Source organism: Poeciliopsis prolifica, unplaced genomic scaffold, assembly GCF_027474105.1.
Source record: "Poeciliopsis prolifica strain line A6 unplaced genomic scaffold, Auburn_PproV2 SCAFFOLD001, whole genome shotgun sequence".
NCBI classification, from domain to species: Eukaryota; Metazoa; Chordata; class Actinopteri; order Cyprinodontiformes; family Poeciliidae; genus Poeciliopsis; species Poeciliopsis prolifica.
In genome coordinates this window covers 21,188,171-21,206,153 of record NW_026562376.1, presented here as the reverse complement: position 1 = coordinate 21,206,153, position 17,983 = coordinate 21,188,171, and the positions used below count along the sequence as shown (strand labels likewise).

At 39.3% G+C, this 17,983-nt stretch overlaps 1 protein-coding gene across 2 annotated transcripts in view; it reads left to right on the top strand.

Annotated features, from left to right (window-relative positions):
* The window catches only part of wwp2 (WW domain containing E3 ubiquitin protein ligase 2), a 54,596-nt gene that overhangs the window by 3,524 nt on the left and 33,089 nt on the right, over positions 1 to 17,983 (top strand). For both annotated transcript variants that reach the window (XM_055031566.1, XM_055031557.1), the window contains exons 2-8: positions 770 to 851; positions 4,756 to 4,912; positions 5,568 to 5,689; positions 6,772 to 6,909; positions 14,430 to 14,508; positions 16,982 to 17,139; positions 17,264 to 17,510. In XM_055031566.1, the coding sequence (XP_054887541.1) occupies positions 782 to 851; positions 4,756 to 4,912; positions 5,568 to 5,689; positions 6,772 to 6,909; positions 14,430 to 14,508; positions 16,982 to 17,139; positions 17,264 to 17,510 (971 nt within the window). In that variant the 5' untranslated portion in view covers positions 770 to 781. The remainder of the gene's footprint in view (positions 1 to 769; positions 852 to 4,755; positions 4,913 to 5,567; positions 5,690 to 6,771; positions 6,910 to 14,429; positions 14,509 to 16,981; positions 17,140 to 17,263; positions 17,511 to 17,983) is intronic.

Below are 17,983 nucleotides of genomic sequence, written 5' to 3'. Positions count from 1 at the left end.
GAAAAGTCAATATCTCAGTGCAGTCATATGTCCACTGTCGCCACATGCTTGTTCGGTTTGAAAGATTTAGGTGAAGTTGTGAATTTGATTTATTTGGCAGCATTTCTTCAGATGCTTTTTTTTACCCAGTTGACATATTACATTAAACTTGATTGCATTAATAAGTGGGATTGAATTTGAATGCATTTAATTCAGTGTAAATCTGTCTCTTAATTTGACTATTTCAGCATCAAAATAGGATGAATTTCTTTTCATTAAGATGAAATTTGTTGTGATTGGCAGTCTGTAAATAAACCAAGTTGAATTATAATTTTATTGACCAAGACGCTGAAGCTCAAACGGGTTGTTTGAGACAAAATGACGGAGAAGGAAGAGAGGAGCGAGTTTTTCACATCCAGTGTTGTTCCACTAATTTCAGTCTACTTCATTCTTTGTTATTGATTCTTAGACAATTGGAAGCAACAAAAAAGGAAATAAATGTTTATTTGAGCCTGTGTAGACAGAAACCCTCTGCAGACTTAGTGCAGAGAGTTTTCCGACGATTCAAATTGTCGGAAAGACAAATCGCAGCGATCAGTTCAGATTACAGCCTCGGCTGTAATCTCATTGACTAATGTGTCTCCGAGACCGTTTAGCAATTATATGGTAACTCTCCCCTACACAGATGGGATAGAGTCCTCACATCAAGCACCTCTGGTTTAAAAGCGATCAGGAGACATATTGTTTAATGTTGTGCGCTTTTATTTATTTTTTTGTGGTTGTGTTACAGAGCTGTGATGTTATGGCGGCTGCCAGCGTGACCCGACCTGGCAGTGCCCAGACCCCCGAGAAGTCTCAGCTGATCCTAAAAGGTAAAGAGCTAATTAGCACCTAAAATGTCCTGCTTTGATTTGACAGACTGTTCTTCCTATTTAAATAGCAACAAATGTGTGACTTTCAGTATTTAACCCAATGATTACGGGAAAATGGTTCAAATCTAATCTTGATTGACTGGTGCAAAAAAACACGCAACATTCAATATAATACACACAGCTGACGTTCAGCTGAGTGCAGAAATGGTTGTAAAGCTGATCATGCTGCCTCATAAAGTTTCACCTTCACCACTGCAGGGCAATATTTTCTCTGTTCTAACATAGGTCAGTAGCCATTTCCATAGTAATTTCCCAATCTATGGAGATCAGCACACATCTGCCTTGTTTAAATGGTTTGTTTTGAAGAGACGCTAAGAAAATTACACTTGTGGGATTTTATCTTCAGATCTCTTGCTTTTCACAGTTATTAAAGATTTTTTAACGCTTTTTGAACATCGTTGCCAGATGTACCAATAATTGCAGAGGGCACATTTTCTGCTTTGGTGAATTTTGCTTGCCAGGAAACTTTGTGTTCAGTCTTTTTCCACCTGTCAAACTGTTCACTGTGAGTGAGTGGATACGTGTTTTGGGAGAGAATGTGCAGCTTGCCCAGGGCTGCGGTTTTACAAGCTTCTTATAAAAACTTAAGTTGCAGAATCAGATGCAGAAACAATCTGAGGTCTTGTATTAAGGCAGGTATGGTGAACATTGCATTGAAAAATCACACGACACATCTGAGCATAAAACTGCTACTTTGTAATTGTGTTAGCAACTGGTACCACATGCTGGTAAAAGTAGACAGCTGCTTATCAGATGGATTTTCACATCAAGTTTCTGAGTTTGTCAATTTAAGCACGGCTTCTTAGAAATTAAACTAATTTGGTCTTTTCATTTGTGCATAATAATTAGGGGTGCACCAATTTGTCGGCCAGCCGACTTAGTGACACCAATTTTCTCAATTTTGGGAGATTGGTGATCAGCCAATATTTATATGTGAAGCTAATCTCATCCACTGCCCTTATCAACTTCTGCAAAAGTCACAAAATCAGCTGCTGACCCTTTCTGCTCTCCCATGAGAGATTTGACAAATCGACTGGGTCACCAGCTCATGTCTGCTCATTTCCAGTGAACAATGGTCACCTCACTGTTGCCCAATCAGTGACTTTCTTGGTATGTTTAACATTTCAAACAAACAAGAAAAATGGTTACCAGCCAAAATTAGAATTGGCAGGTCAGGTTTTTTTAAAGATCTGTAATCAGTGATTTTTTTTCCCCAGAAAAATGCAACTGGTGAAATGCTAATAATGATAGTGATAGTAAAGATAAATTTGTGTTTATAAAGTACATTAGTTTTTTTTTACAGAGCAACTATAGATGTAAGAACAGAAGTCAAAATAGTTTTTGATTGGCATTCTCATAGTTGGTCAATAATTGTGCATTCAAATTTTGTCTTAATTTTTGTATTTTGAAATGACTGTATAATGTTTGAGGTTTGTTAACATTTTGGATCGACTGATGGCTCTAATGATGAAATAAATCTTGCAAAATACAGCTTTTCTTATAACTGTGTTGGCAGTGAAGCTCGACTTGACCAGTAGTGTTTTTTTATTATTATGTTTTTTATGTCACCTCTGACTCACAGCCTCATAAAAAGGCCATTCATCTCCTCGCCTTATCATTGAATGCTCTTGAGACCTGCTTTGGTTGTTCCATAACTGGCCTTGTGCCATCTTTCTATCATTTCCTCCTAACTGCAGTGATTCACATTTGTTTTGCCCGATGTGCTGGAGCACAGACGTCAACATGTCTCGGCCAGATTAGATCTCCTCATGTCTTGTCTGCAATATATTTATACACTTGTCTTTGGTCGTTCTGTCACGATGAGCTCCTCAGCGTTTTCGAACCACAACAAGCTCTGATAAGATTGTCAGAACATGTAAACAATTTCAAAACCCCAAAACAGTCAGGATAGTACACACAGAGTACTAGGATTCAAGTAATACTGCATGTTTTCTTTTATGCCTCTAGAGGGCAGTGTTTGTATTCTGGTTTGTCGCCCCAACACTGAAAAAAGGCCATGTGCATCCTGAGCAAGCTGAGACACAAACTTTATGACAAATTACTGCAGGCACTTCAAATAAAGATTTAAATCATTTAATGGTTGCATACTTTAATTCATATTTAAAGCACATTGTATTAATAGCATGAAAAAGACTCAACACATAGTTATTGTTGATCATAGAACTGCACCCAAGTGCATTACTGAAACAAATTAAGCGCCAAAGTAGAATTGGAGATTTATGATTAATTAATTACTTCATTCATTAATTCGTTCGTTTTTCTTTAGCTTTTTTCCGGGGTCGGGTCGCGGGGGTAGCAGCTTCAGAGGGGAGGCCCAGACTTCCCTCTCCCAGCCACTTCTTCCAGCTCTTCCGGGGAATCCCAAGGCGTTCCCAGGCCATTCGGGAGCGGCGTGTCCTGGGTCTTCCCCAGGGCCTCCTTCCTTACCAGGGAGGCGTCCAGGAGGCATCCTGACCAGATGCCTGAGCCACCTTACCTGGCTCCTTTCAACATGAAGGAGCAGCGGCTCTACTCTGAGTCCCTCCCGGCGCTCGCCGTCGTGCCCTCCCTCCAGGCCTGGCTTCAGAGTAGGGCCACGGTGACCTGCGTCAGGGCGAGGGAACACCATGTCCAAAGTTCTTGTCCATCATAAGGGGTCTTCGGGCTGTGCTTTGTCTAGCATGAAAAAGACTCAACACATAGTTATTGTTGATCATAGAACTGCACCCAAGTGCATTACTGAAACAAATTAAGCGCCAAAGTAGAATTGGAGATTTGGGTGACCAAATCTCCAATTTGGGTGTCTGCTTTGGGTGACCCAGACAGCACAGCTCCTAGGATCATTGGATCAAACCCCTCCACCACGATAAGATGGCAACCCAAGGAGAGGTTTATGATTAAATAGTAGTTTAATTAAGCTACTAATTCGGTATAAATAAAACCCTATATTTATGTAATTACTACATCTGAATTTTCTGTTTAATCAAAATGTATTTTTTATTTTTTATTTTTTTTTAAGGTTGTACCCGTGGTTGATACTAACAATAAAATTTTTTCAGCAAATATGATATTGTACATATTATATTGTATAGGCCTGTCATAATAACACATTTTGGTGGGTGATAAATTGTCCCAGAACTTCTTGAGATAAACGATAATATTGTTTTGAGATCATTTTCAAGTAATATAATAGTAACAATGGCACAATAATGCAAGAACACATTCTCAAGATTCAATAAACTTTAAATTCGAATGAACAATTGAATGCTGGAACTGGAAGACATTTGAAATATCCAAAATAAATAAAACAAACAACAACTAGAACTATGACGTCTCTGTAAACTAAATTGTTTACAGAAAAGGAATAACTGAGACCAAAACAACAGACTGAATACTTTTATCACTCAATTTTTAGTAAAAAAAAGAGAAAAACAATAAATTAAGCAAATGAAAACTATTGTGTTTCTTCTTTTTATTATGCAATTAATTAATTTATTGTGACGGGCCTAGTTGTGTATTCATTTTGCGTTATGAAAACATATTTTATACTGACTGTTTTTTTTTTTTACATAGAATATCAAAGGGTATTTTCTGATCACCTTTAGAATCGTTTTGATTTTGATCTGTGACATTACTGTTATCTTAATCTGTCATTTTAAAGTAAAACTTTCACCTATGTTCTGATCAAGCTGTCTAAAACCTATTGAACTTTTTTATTTTTGTGATAATTTAACAGCACATAGAAATGTTGCTCTGGTTTTGTCTCCTCCTCATTAACCATTCTAAAAAATCAAAGCAAGATTTTTGTTGTGACTGACTCATCTTTTGTCTTGTTTGTTCACAGTGGTGTCTGCAAAACCCCAGTCCCCAAAGCTGCCGAACCGTCACTCTCGGCTCAACTCCTTCGTCGAGGTGACTGCCGATGGCCTGACCAGTGAAACCAAAAAAACAGGCAAACGCACCGGACACCTGGAGCTGCAGTGGAACGAAGACCTCACCCTGTACGAGCAACTCGCACAGACACACACAGCTCATCTGAGTTTTAAAATAATCTCGGTGCAGGAGAAAACTTTCCCCAGCTTAAATGAGGAGTTCATAGCTGTGGATAACTTTGATTAGCAAACCTTTCTTTTTTATCTTCCTCTGTTAGGAGTCTTGGTGTCATTTTGATGGTTGTTTGAAAATTGGATTTATCATGTAAAATCAAGCATTTTTAATTTGAACCTTTTAGAAAAGGTAAAATATAGTTTCTATACTGAAGGCGTTGAAAAGTTTATCCATGTCTTTGTTACAACGTGTGTAGATTACTGTCCCTCACTATACATAAAAAAGGACTAATCTTCCTCACTTCATCTCCAAATTATTAAAAACACCACATCTCAAGTTGGAACCCAGAAACGTTGGCATTTATGTGAGATGTGACATTGTAATCTACTCTGTCTTTTTTATTTATTGTGTTTTATTCCAATGTGTTTTTTTCACATGTGGTTTTATGAATATCACACAGCACTTTGGAACCCATTTTTAAAGTGCTTTATAAATAAAACTGACCTTTGATATCATTTTAAAAGTCAAAGAAATAGAGCTGCACATATGATAAACTGCTCAAGCAAGTGCATTCTCATGCAGCTTGCATTGTTTCCTTGTGTGCTGCAGCAATGTGACGCCTCAGAGCCATCTGGATCTAAAGCTGTGGAGCTGCCACACCTTGAGGAAGGAGCTACTGGGCAGCGCTACCATAGACCTCCTGGACACTCTGCGCACACACGATGGCAAAAGTAAGAAAATGCACTCAGGCTTGGGGTAAAGAAGAAAAAAAAAGGTATATTCTGCACAGATATATTATGTGACTCTTGGGTAGTTTGAACATTTTCACTTAAAACTTAACTCTGAAATCTTTTCAGATCATTTGTTTTGCTCCCATCTCTCTCCAGGCTGAGGTTATCCCTGCATCTTGTGCACCTTTTTCTTTTTCTTCCTCTCTGTCCATAATTCTGCTTGGACACAGCTGTCATTTATTTTGTCTTTGTAGCAGTGGCTGACTGATATTGACTGATGCAACATACCGTGCATCACTAAGCCCAAGTGAACATTTTACTCATAAATTTGATGCTGTAGAAAAAATAGGCAAACATAAGGATAAGTACAAAGTTCTGTGGCTGAACCACTGGGTCAGTGATGTTTGACCCAAATCCTTACAAGACTTAATTTTGTTACCTTTGACGGTTTTGACATTTTTGAACCAACTTGCTTAAGAAATCTCCTTTTTCTGTTTAGTTGTTTGACACAGACCTTCATAAAAAAGTAATTCGTACAATAACAGGCCATATGTCCTGACCCTGGTGTTGAAGCAGATCAGCTTGCGTCGTATAACTCGACCCCAGCTGAAGCGCAGCACTGCAGCGCTCTAATACAAGTGGGATCTCACTTGTTTGCTCAATTAGGGCCAGGTGATGTGATAATTTTTTATTTATTTTTCAAATTTGATTAGTGAATGTAGCTCACCTTGACACAGCTGTCAGTGCAGATGTCTGCAGCTGGATCCAGCCACAGAGCCCAAAGAGGAGTGGGGGCATTATAATGTAATCATGCCTCTACCCTTATCTTAACTGTCTTTTATTTTTAAATAGCAAACACAATGAATTAATTGATTTTACTCCATATGTAATCACATGCATGCGTGATGAATGAAGACAATGTCTAAACCCCTGAGTGGAAGTTCTTAAGGAAGGATGTCCAATTACATTTTTCCTCCCCCTATATCCCTCTCACCACAACTTTCTCCTTTTCTTAATCACTCATTCCTTCACCATGTTTGTGTGTGTGTGTGTGTGCGTGTGTGTGTGCTCTCTCCCTCTAGTGGAGAACGTCCAGCTGAGTCTGGTTCTGCAGACGGAGAACAAAGGCTCGGTTGTGGCAGGAGGGGAGCTCAACGTCTGTCTGGACGGCATGGTTGTTGATCTGGGCTCTCTGCCCAATGGCAGCACAGCAGCAGACAGTAAGTCCTGCCTCTTACCGCGCACACACACACACCCACACCCATGCACACACACGCACACACACACGCATACAAACTCAAACACTCAGCCTCATTTACTCAGAGGTGTGAAAAGGAACAGAAATGAACAGAGGAGCACCTCGTTAAGCCTTCGCACCACAGACTTTAGATACACATGATTGGTTATTATCACGTTTTATGAATTGTGCTGCTAAATTAGTTTGAGATACAATAAAAGCTTTCATCTATATTAATTGGTCACATAAAAATCAATCAATCCCAGCTGCTGCTTTTTTTAAAAGTGAAAATTCACATGCTTGGTTTAGGAAAAAACAGCCCAACATTAAACCATTTTTCCTCTTTTAACTCCATCGCTTCCTGTTTTTCCATGATGTTTGGTAATACTGCTGCACAAACGTGTTGTACAAATTATTGTAAAGGCTCGAGTATCTGTTTTAAACGGTGATATTTGTGTTTTCCAACCCTAGCAATGCATGGTTCACCAGCTATTTCAAAAGCAGTAGTAGTAGCAGGAAAGGAGAGTGTTGTAGCATTCATGCCAAAGAAATATGGATACCGATTTAAAAAAAAACAAAGAAAATGATGGGGCTGAGGAGGCGAAGGAAAAAGAGGTGACATTTAGAGGTGGAAGTCGCTAACTAATGATATTTGAAGCATCCCAGAAATAAGTGTGTAGCCTGGAGGCTGCAGCTCCAAGGAGGCAATTTGTTAGATCAACCATTTGTGCAAATGGCTCCCATCGGAGATTCAAGGATTTCTCCAACATGCATGAAAGACTGAAAGTAACATTCCAGGTATTTTATGATGTGAAAATAATATTGCAGCATGATATAAACCTCAAAAAAGTTGATTTTATACCCCTAATAGCACAGCGAATGATAGAAAGTGGCTCACGGACTGTAAGGAAAGCCAGTTGAAAACACAAATCTCATATTTTCATTTTGTTCTTGCAAAAGGTGTTCTGTTTTATTTTTCAATTGTCACACGATTCCTTCATAAACCATTTTTCATGCAGAAAACAGAAAATTTTTACGACATTTGTAGCATCTATTTATCTTTTAAAAATAAAATTAGCCACAACAATAATTAAATTGTTAATTGTGCTTAACAGTAGTCGATTACAAATCAAAGTCTTTCCTAAATATTCCCTGGCTTTTATACTTGAGGTACTTTGGCTGCCTTCAGCTGCACTCAGAGGAAATATGGGTAAAATCATTTGCAAGATAAATACACAGAAACTAACTGGTGTAGCGCTCATAAGCACCACCAGCCAAAAAAAAAAAAGAAACAAGGAACATCTTCTGGTGGCTATTTATGTAATACATCAATTACATCTCAATTCAACTTTGGTCTAGCTATAAATCCATGGATTTGTTCATAGATATTCTGCCGTGCAACTTTTGTTTGCATTCCTGAATTTCTTTAGAAGCAGCTCATTTAGCTCTGCAGAGGCCCGGTAACAAGACATTCAGCTGACCAGGTGTTTTGGAGGAGGGGTCCGTCTAAAACCTGCAGGACCGTATCCTGCACTTGAAGCACTTGGAGCTCTGATCTGGAAGCAGCAGGAGTTCTTCTGGGAACACTCTCGTGCATACTGTGTTAGAGAAGAAGGAGCCTGACCATTTCAACATTTAAAAGCTAAAATTAAAATCTTAAAATCAAAACTGAAACATGCCTTGTAGACAGGAGAATATGGGGCTCTTGTGCTCACATGGCTTGTTACCTGTCGTTTTGGACCAACTGCAGGCGACAAAAGTTGTAGTAGTTGAGTTTAGAGGTAATAAAAACATGCAACTCTTTTTTTTTTTGGTTCTGGGTCACCATAAGGTAAATAAGGTTCCATTTTGCTTATTAAACTCAAATCAAGAAAGCTAGACTGGACTATAACAATGACCTGTTTATGAGATTTAAAACAGTTACTTGTCTGTGTCGTGGCGTTTCTCCTCAAAACACAACTAAGTCTGACCTCCAGACAGAACAACACAATCCTGGTTATTGTGTAGCGTTGGTATTTCTGCTGAACTGTGTAAAATTTACTTATCCGACATAAGTACGCCTTTTGCTTGCAGAGACTTAGTCTGCAGCTTGGGTTTCTCTGCTGCAGAATCACACCTGCCAACAGTTAAGGCCGGCCTATATGTGCATTTATTCGTTTCAGAAAAGCCTGGGTTTTAGTGGAGAGTTTGGCTGATGTTTAAATTGTATGTCAGAGGTTCTTCTGTCTTGCCAACAGCAACATGTCAAGTATACTGTTAAACTTAAAGTAACCTGATACCAACAGCATATACTGACTGTGTTCGGCTGCAGTATTTTCTACCACAGAGCTTTAACATCAGCATGGGAGAACACTTAATCTTCACATTAATGTGCTCTTCCCGGACCAATTGCTCCTAGGAGGAAGGTTTTCAAAGCCTTCACATTCAATCAACAGTGCTTTCCCCTTCCAGGTATTGCACTAACATTTTACCTTCCTCTATGGCTTGGAAGCAAAGTCTAAAAGTCTTTTTTTTAAACGAATACACTGTTCTTTAACTGTCCCTTCCACCCGGCCAAGTCCATGCAGCAGCTCACACACAGCTTTTCATTGAGCAGCACACAGAGACGGTTGTGTTTCCTGCTGAATGAACACAGGAACAGCAGCGAGGGCCTGCCATGAACACCTAAATGTGTCTTTTTGTAAATGTTTAGTTGTGAAGTGAAATTAAGCGATCATATCTGTTTATATTTGTGTGCGTGCCATGTTGCACCGCAGGGACGGCAAGATGGGGGAAAAGTCTCATAAAGATCAGATTCGGAGGCTTTTCTGCAGGTTTAACTGAGTGGATTGATGGAGGGATGAATTGGAGTGAGGCGCGTTGTGTGACAGTTTCTGACCGGTCAAACTGGAGATGGCAACCGTGTCAAATACAATTCACTTGTAGTCTAAAAATATGTACTTGTTCTGAATACTTATGAAGCAGAAAATAAATCACTTCAGAGTTACTGCCTCTAGCCAGTATTAAGCTGGCTAGAGGCTAGCATTGTACCTTCTGATTACGTGTAAAATATTCTTCTTGTCCAGATTTGTATCAGTCAGATGAACCATTTGTGAAAAAATCAATTTATCCCATGATACATGACAACAGTGTTAACAATGACTCTGACACAACAGTAAAAAACTTGTATGCCCTTCCAGGTTCAACATCTGTCAACTCCCTGTCATATACTGGAACCGACAGCCCCATCTAGTGACCAAAAACCAAAAATACACATATTTGGCTCCAATAGCCTCACTGAATTTTATGAAAAGAAGCACTGGTTCTTAATCAATGTCGTCTGCCTTTCCCAGATTGTTGTTATGGCTTTACCGTTCCCCAGAAAGATCAATTGATTAATTTTTGTAGTTTTATTAATTAAATAGATTTCAGCTATAAAGTCCTTGCATTGGACCTTATTTCCTCTTTTGACCTATGATTTTATGCAAAAAGAAGAGGAAGGCAAAGTTTTCTTTACTTCAGCCCCTTATGTTATTTTAGTTAAAAGCAAATTTCTCTGAGATCTTAGAAATAGTTTACTTGTGCTCAACTTTACAAATCATCAGAGGCCTAAACCAAAGGTTCAAGCGATCCAAAAGGAACTTTAGAAGCACGCAGGATGAACATTACTCATTGATTTGTGCCTGTTATTTAGTCCAGGTGTGTTTTGTGTGCTGAGTCCGAAATTAACCATCCGTCAAGTGTATACTGTTGGTTTTTGGAGACAAACTTGCTCAGTGCTGCATTCCTCTGAGAAACTTTTTAGAAATTTTCAGCTTTTCAGAGTCAGTGAAATCTTTTTTTTTTTATGACCCAGTTTGCCAAAAGAAAAAGAACTCCCAAATAATTATGCGTACCTCGATATAATGTGGATCTAAAAAATCCTTAACTCCATCAAGCATTCAAGATCATAATTTTCATGCCTAAAAATTGTGTTATGGTCAAAACACTCATATGAGTAATAGTTCTGCACCAGTTTTACCAAACCAACAGTTCTTAAATTTTGAACTATTGCCTTAAAAAGAAGTAAACCCTGATTCATGAAGGAACCAAATTCCCATTGTAAGATGTCAGAAAGCAGTGAGAGAAAGCTGCGGCTATAATTGTAGAATGTGTGCGGGTCAAAGGTTACCATTTAATGAAGAGAAATCTCCCTTCATGCAGTTTTCCTTTTATGACCCGTTGTTTTGAGTCTCTCCACACCCATAATCACAGACATCAGGAGCGCTTTTGTCTAATTTGTTTCTGAGGATTGAGTAATTGAGCCTTATTGCTTGCAGCTCGGCAGCACAATCACCTCCTGTGATCCAGAAGCTGTGTGTATGTTTACCCGGAGAAGGGTGGTTGTTCCCCTGACTTGAAGGGTTGGGGATGACAGAAGTCGTGTGTATGTGTGTGTGGTTGGTTTTTTTGGGGGTGCAGGAGCAGCCATAAAGAGATGAAGTGTTACAGTTCTTGTCTTTGCTTTATGGTTTTGTAAATTCAGGCATGCACATGTTTTACATTTATTGAGGGGTGTGCATGTGTGTGTGTATGTGTGCACGCTTATAGACCAATGGGACCCGAATGAATATATAAAGGTAGGAGTGTGTTGCCTGCTGCTAGCGTGAAGGCACCCTGTGTTCCTGCTCTGAACGTTACTCTGTTAGTTCCAAGATTTTTCTTATTTTCTTCTGGCAGCTCCTCTGAGACGCACAAATGCACGCGTACATGTGGAAGCCTTCATAAACAAAACTTCCATTCAAGGATGGTGAGAAACAGAATCCAGAGCAGAGAGATTTTTAGCTCTGGAAATATTGGCACCCTTTCCGACTGGGACTCTCACATATTCAGACTTCCCATTTCCACAGAACCGTGAGACTATTTTTTTCCCTGCACAGCACAGATACACTCAGGCCATGAGTAACATCCAGGTTCCTCCCTGTGTTGTATCGAGATCCGTTCTTTAGTGTGATGAATTTGCCAGTAGTTGATTTAATTAACATCTTTTTTAGCAAAAGGAAACCTTAAGTAAATCCAGTTTTGTCTATCTTTAAAGATTGTTTACCAAGTTAATGAACCTCATGTCGTTTCACTGAGCTTTGTAGACGTGTGGCTGTGTTTCCTCTATGAATGTTAATTAAATAATTGATCTTGGGTATCTTTACTTTTGAAAAACCTTTCTTGGTTGTAATATTTTTCCCCTACATTGTAGGATCTGAAAAGTAAATACCAATCCTCTGACTGTCCTCAAGTGATCAGATAATAATTTGCCCCATTATACAGAAAGTAGATCAGGCCATCTATTTCACTTTAACTTTTAATAATCAAAGATCGAGCATCCAGCGATAAGTGAATCTTCTTCAGCGCAGACCAAGCGTTTGCATAGTGTAGTATGAGCTTAAGTCATCATTGGGCGATGTCTTGAAAAGCAGTTGTATAAATGTTTTTGCTGTGCTGGATATGTGTGATGTATATGCCAGATCAGAGCTGCAGCTACTTCTGGTGACCAAATTGTTTATGTTACAGCATTAAACGTACAGGAAGATGATGCTGGAGTATTATTTACCCAAGGCAGCATATCTTCATATGCCACTGAAGTACAAGGTAGCTATGCAACATGATGACTAGGGAATAACGGCATTGATTTGACAAACTGGGATGCTTTTAGAGAACCTAACAGCAGAGTGCTTCATGTATAACCTGGAAGATCTTCACCACCCCGATCCCTTTGCAATGCAACTTTTCCCATGTGCTGAATGTCCATTGAAAGGATCTCATAAAGCGTGTTGACGTCATCAGCACTTGCTGTCCTTTTGTGGCTATTTTGAAATCTACTTTTTCTCCATTCTCACCAGGACAGGAGTCTTTTTCTCAAACCGAGGGAGAATACATTAAAAAACTACTTTTCTTAAACCCTAAAATCAAAATAGGCTACAGTTTACAGCCAAACCCTGCCTTCTTTTCCTTCGACTTTGGTTGTTGGGATTTTTCTACACATAAAAGCTCTTTTTCATTTCTACAGACACACAGCCTACCAGTAATTAGAGCCGCGCTGTTCTGAGGGAGGGGGTGATGAACTCAGTTAGCAGGCTATGACACAATGGTTTCTCCTCAAGACCACTGTTTATTTTTCTGCATGTCCCCAGGGTCTGCACACAAGAAGCTCTTTCATAGCCACAAAACAGAACTGTGTGTCTGTGCAAAGGAGCCTGTAAGAGCTTACCTGTTTGCCTTACTTTAGATAGCAGGATGTACTGTATGTGTGTGTGTGTGTGTGTAAACAAGGGCAGCGTTTGAGGCGCTTATAGCTCCGGTGTGTCACTGGAAGATGCTGGATGTTTGTGTGTAAAGGAGAAAGTGAGTGTTAATGAAAAGCTCGATACAGGCCTGTGGTTTTGGGTCACAGTCGGGACCGTAAGTCACACATTCCCTCACACCACCAAGACCGCACATGGCCAGGCTCACAAGCCCAGCGCAGACTCTGTGGCACACACAGGGATGAATGGTCCATGTCAAACCACTAACTTCACTTCCACTGCCACATGTGACGGCTGCATGGATTTCATTATTTTTTTATTTTTTTATAAACTTAAAGAGGTCTAAGCCTCTATATGATCACTTTCTCATCCTTTACAGCTGCAAGGAGGACAGCTGACCTCAGTAATGTTCAAAGAGGCAATAAGTCCTCTGCTGGCAGACTAGAACTGATGATAGTTTGAAGAAAACAGATTTTCGGAAAGCTTTGGCCTGCGTTGTTAAAACCTGTTTTCTGCCTTTTACTAGGTGTTTTTTTCTTCTTCTTTGGCTTGAAGAGTGTTAGAAAATGTTAAGTTTAGATTTTCAGTTTGCTACAATGCCTCATTTGGGAAATTTTATTGTGTGATTATAACATCAATGACGAAAAAATGTCATGAATGGATGGAGTTGTTGTAAATAGATTTGTTTTTCATTTTAAACTCCTTACCTGTAGTGAAAACAGCTGATTCTTAGTCTTTGTAATTCAGTTTAGAGAAATTACTTTGCATATCTGGCAACCTGTTTCCAGACATCCTGTAAATTTAAGTTTACAGCAAACAAAACTCAAACAACAGCAACCTTATGAACCTGAAACTAAACGTCTTGCTGCTTGAGAAAAGACTTTTTAACTCGTATGCTGTGAATTTAAAAACATTGGGAATGGTTGGTCTCTGAAGGCTGGTCAACTTCAAGACCAATACATTTTATCATCACCTGATTTTCTTGTGCATTTCAAATCACTTTAAGAAACTAAAGCACAATCTATTAATAGGAATGTCAGTGAAAATAATAGACATTAACTCCTTGTGTCCAACCCTTTTGCTGCTACTTAACGAGCAACATATCATTATTCCCTGCACCATTTTTCATTAGTTTTACCACCAAACCCCAAATAATTTCAAGTTTGCTTTTTTTTCCACCTCCAGTCTGACAAACAGCCGTTTGTGTTGCTGCTACGTCAATGATGTGTTTATGTTTGACTTGCAGAGATCCTCCAGCCTGACAGACCCAACCTGAGGAGGACACAGAGTGAGGGGACTCCCACTTCAGCTGGACCAAACAGCAGGTCTGACCAAACGCACTAACACAGGATCATAGTGTGACATCCAACAGTGTTTAGCGCCAACTGGAATCGGTGACTGAACTTCGAAATGTTTATAAGCAGAAAAAAAATCGAGGCGCGTTAAACAGATGGAGGTGATGGATGATTTAGACATATTTATGACATTTACTTCAGTTCACTATAATACATTTAGGATTATTCTTCTGAGCCATGACAGCGTTGTTCATTACTGTTCTGCCTCATAATCATACACCTTGAACATTAATCATGTTTTGAAGATAACATTGTTTTCTTGTGAAGGAACAGAATAATGTTTTCACCTTCATCATTCACAGCCTTAAATATTAAATTGATTCTATTGGTCAGCTTAAACCATGACAGACCTTTAATTGGTCAACATAGTGAGACAAAGAATCAGATTTTATTTTAGTTTTTGTACTTTTAGCACGTAACATGTTGACCTTCAAATTCGATCAAGTGAAAGTCTGAGTGAATGGACGTAAAGACGGACCAGATATTAGCCCATCTCATCGTTATTCCTTTGCCTTGACACCTTTAGCCAATAAGACTGAGTCAAATGACCTTTTTAAGTTTATTGTTTGAAAAGACTTTTCTTAACTTTTTCCATTTGCCATGCATAAATGAAAAAATATATAATGCCTGTTTTGTGGCTGAAACATAAAAAAATCCTACTTAAACCTATATTATATATATATAGTGTGTGTGTGGTTGTTGTAATATAGTAACAATAAAAAGACCTACTTTGCTCTTTAAGTGGACAAATTTAAGTTTCTGTTAATCGCTCACTGGAAAGTTTCGTTGTTGTTCTACTTGGTTAAAATCACACTTCAATTTAATTAAGTGTTTTAATTATCAGCATGGTAAATATCAATTAAAATCAATTAATGTGCGAAAAATTGGAACCATAAAAAAATCTGTGCAAAAATGAAAACAAATTTGAATCTAGCTGGAAAAGTGTGTTTAAAATTACATCCAGAGAAATGAAGGTTTTGGGTTTTGTCATTATAATACAACAAGACACACAGGAGTCGGATCATAAATCATAGTCAGCTTTATGGCTGTAAAGAAGGACATAAGAAAACAGCTTTTCAGGCATCAGAATCCATAATAGTACCTAATACCGCTGCTTTTAAAACTCTGCAGACCTTGTGGTAAGATAATAAGAATAATAGCACAATAATAAAGTCATGAAACTGTTTCTTAAATACTGTTTTGCAAAGCGCTTATGTAAAAATCCTGAAACCAGAACATAACAGTTTTCAAAATAAATGGAAGAGAGAGGAGGATCAGATGAACGGGTCCGGTGCCAGGTTGGTCGGCTGTAGCATGATGCGGCGTGCCAGCGTGTTATTCCCCTCTGACTGCGGTTTCAGACGCTGCTCTCGTCGGCTACAATAGTAGCAGGATAATAAATAGCTGCATTTATTTCAAAGCCTTTCTGCGGGGGGTGCGAGAGGTGAGATGGTATTTCCTTCTAAACATCGTGGGGGGGCGGCTGTGTACAGGTCAGCCAAGGGCTCAGAGCGCAGCTGTCACGGAGAAGCAGTCAGCAGCTTTATGTTTCACGTTCACGAATATTACCAGCGCATGTTTCTTCTCCTGGACAAGAAAAAAATATCTCTCGTAAATAAAATTGTAAATGTCGTCTTCTTCCTTTATATTTTTATGCTTTTGTTGCGACTAATGAAGCAGTGACTTTTTGATCTAACTCGATCCTTCAACTAGGTGTGGGAATTTATTGCAGAGTTTATCATTTTTTGTGATTGTTTTGTCGTGATAAGAAGTTTGTCACAATGACATCTAGATGATGTCTAAATCCCCCTCCCTCCACAACTGTCCATATTGTCAAAATTAATGTTTTTTTGCTATTTTTCTCCTCTGCTTGTTCAATGAAAGCATCAACAAATATCAATACATTGGAAAATATTATTTAAAGCTGCTACTGTGTGCTGTTTAATGATATAAATCATGTAACCGGTGTCCTAAAGAAGTGAGTTCAATAGCAGTATTTGCTTGGTTATGATTGCTGTGTCATGCACACAGTCACCTAAAACAATAAATTATAAATATTTCTTATCATTCTCACAATAGTACCACAACATATCTGGATAAAGTTTTATGCCTATATTGCCCACCACTACCTTCAACATATTTGTTTCTTCTTGGAAGAACTTCAAAGTTAAATGTAGCTCTAGGAGAACAAACACCAGATTGTCCAGAAAGGAAAATTGACACCTCATCAGGTGATTGTGGGTCTGACTGTGACCAAAGCTGCACCTGAGACGACTTAACCTGAGGAACCACAGTACATCTCTGAGAAGGAAGCGCATGCAAGAGGGGGTTCATATTGAATTGAGAAAAACTCAATTGTGTCCTTTTTTTTTTTTTTTTTTAAACCTTCTTTTTGTCCACTTCATCTTCTTATCTGTTGTCTGTTTTGTTTTACTGTTTGCAGGAGCAACAGGCACTCAGTGGGAGGCCCGCAGGGCGATTCCCCTGGGGGCTCCAGAGAGAGGACTGTGCATAACGGGGAGCTGACCGAGGAGCAGAACCGTGACACATCTAACCACCGACAGCCCTCAAAGAGCAACGGCAGCCCGGGTCACAGTGCAGGTGAACTGTCTGCTCACATAGATCCAACAACAACGCATAAAATCGTGTTGGATCGGACAGGGTTTGATTCCTTCTACTTTAAGCAAATCTGTTACGATCTTCTTTCCTCTGTATCTTCTTGCAGACAAAGTTGAGTTGACGTCCAACGGGTTGGACGGCAGTCGTGGTGCCGTGGCCCGTCAGACTCCTCCCCCTCCGTCCTCCCCGTCTGGCCGATCTCCGGCGGCCAACAGCAGCGGCAGCAGCCCCTCTCCGGGACAGGATGCCGTGGGTCCGGCGGCTCCGGCAGAGCCCAGCCCCAACGCCCCCTCCAGCGCAGAGCAGGCCAACAGCAACACAACTGAGTCAACCACAGATTCGCTTCCGGCAGGGTAAGAACTGGCACATCCTCGTCTCTCTCTTGGTTCAGCAACATAAACAAATATCAAGGTAAAAAGAGGGCTCTGGAAGATTCTGGAATTTAAGTATTTTCCCAGTCTGGTTAAGAGGTGAAAAAGCAAATAAAACCATTTATGTTGTATTTCTCAACTCTGTTTCCCTCCTATCGACATCTTGTATCCATCTTTCTCTCCCTCCACCCATCAGTCTCAATGAGTCCATCCAATCCAGGCCAGACTGACATATTAAAAGTACTTTACTGTGCTTTTCAAAGTACAAAAACAGAAGGTTAAATTATTTAAAGCTGAAATTTCTATAATCTGTCATAAATTAAAATGTGATATTTATTATTTTTATACAAAAATATAGGACTTGTATCTGTCATTTTGAAATGAAAATATGTATTAAGATGCGTGCCATGAATCAAGCCGACTGCAAATGTTGCAGGAGTTCATTTGGAAGATCA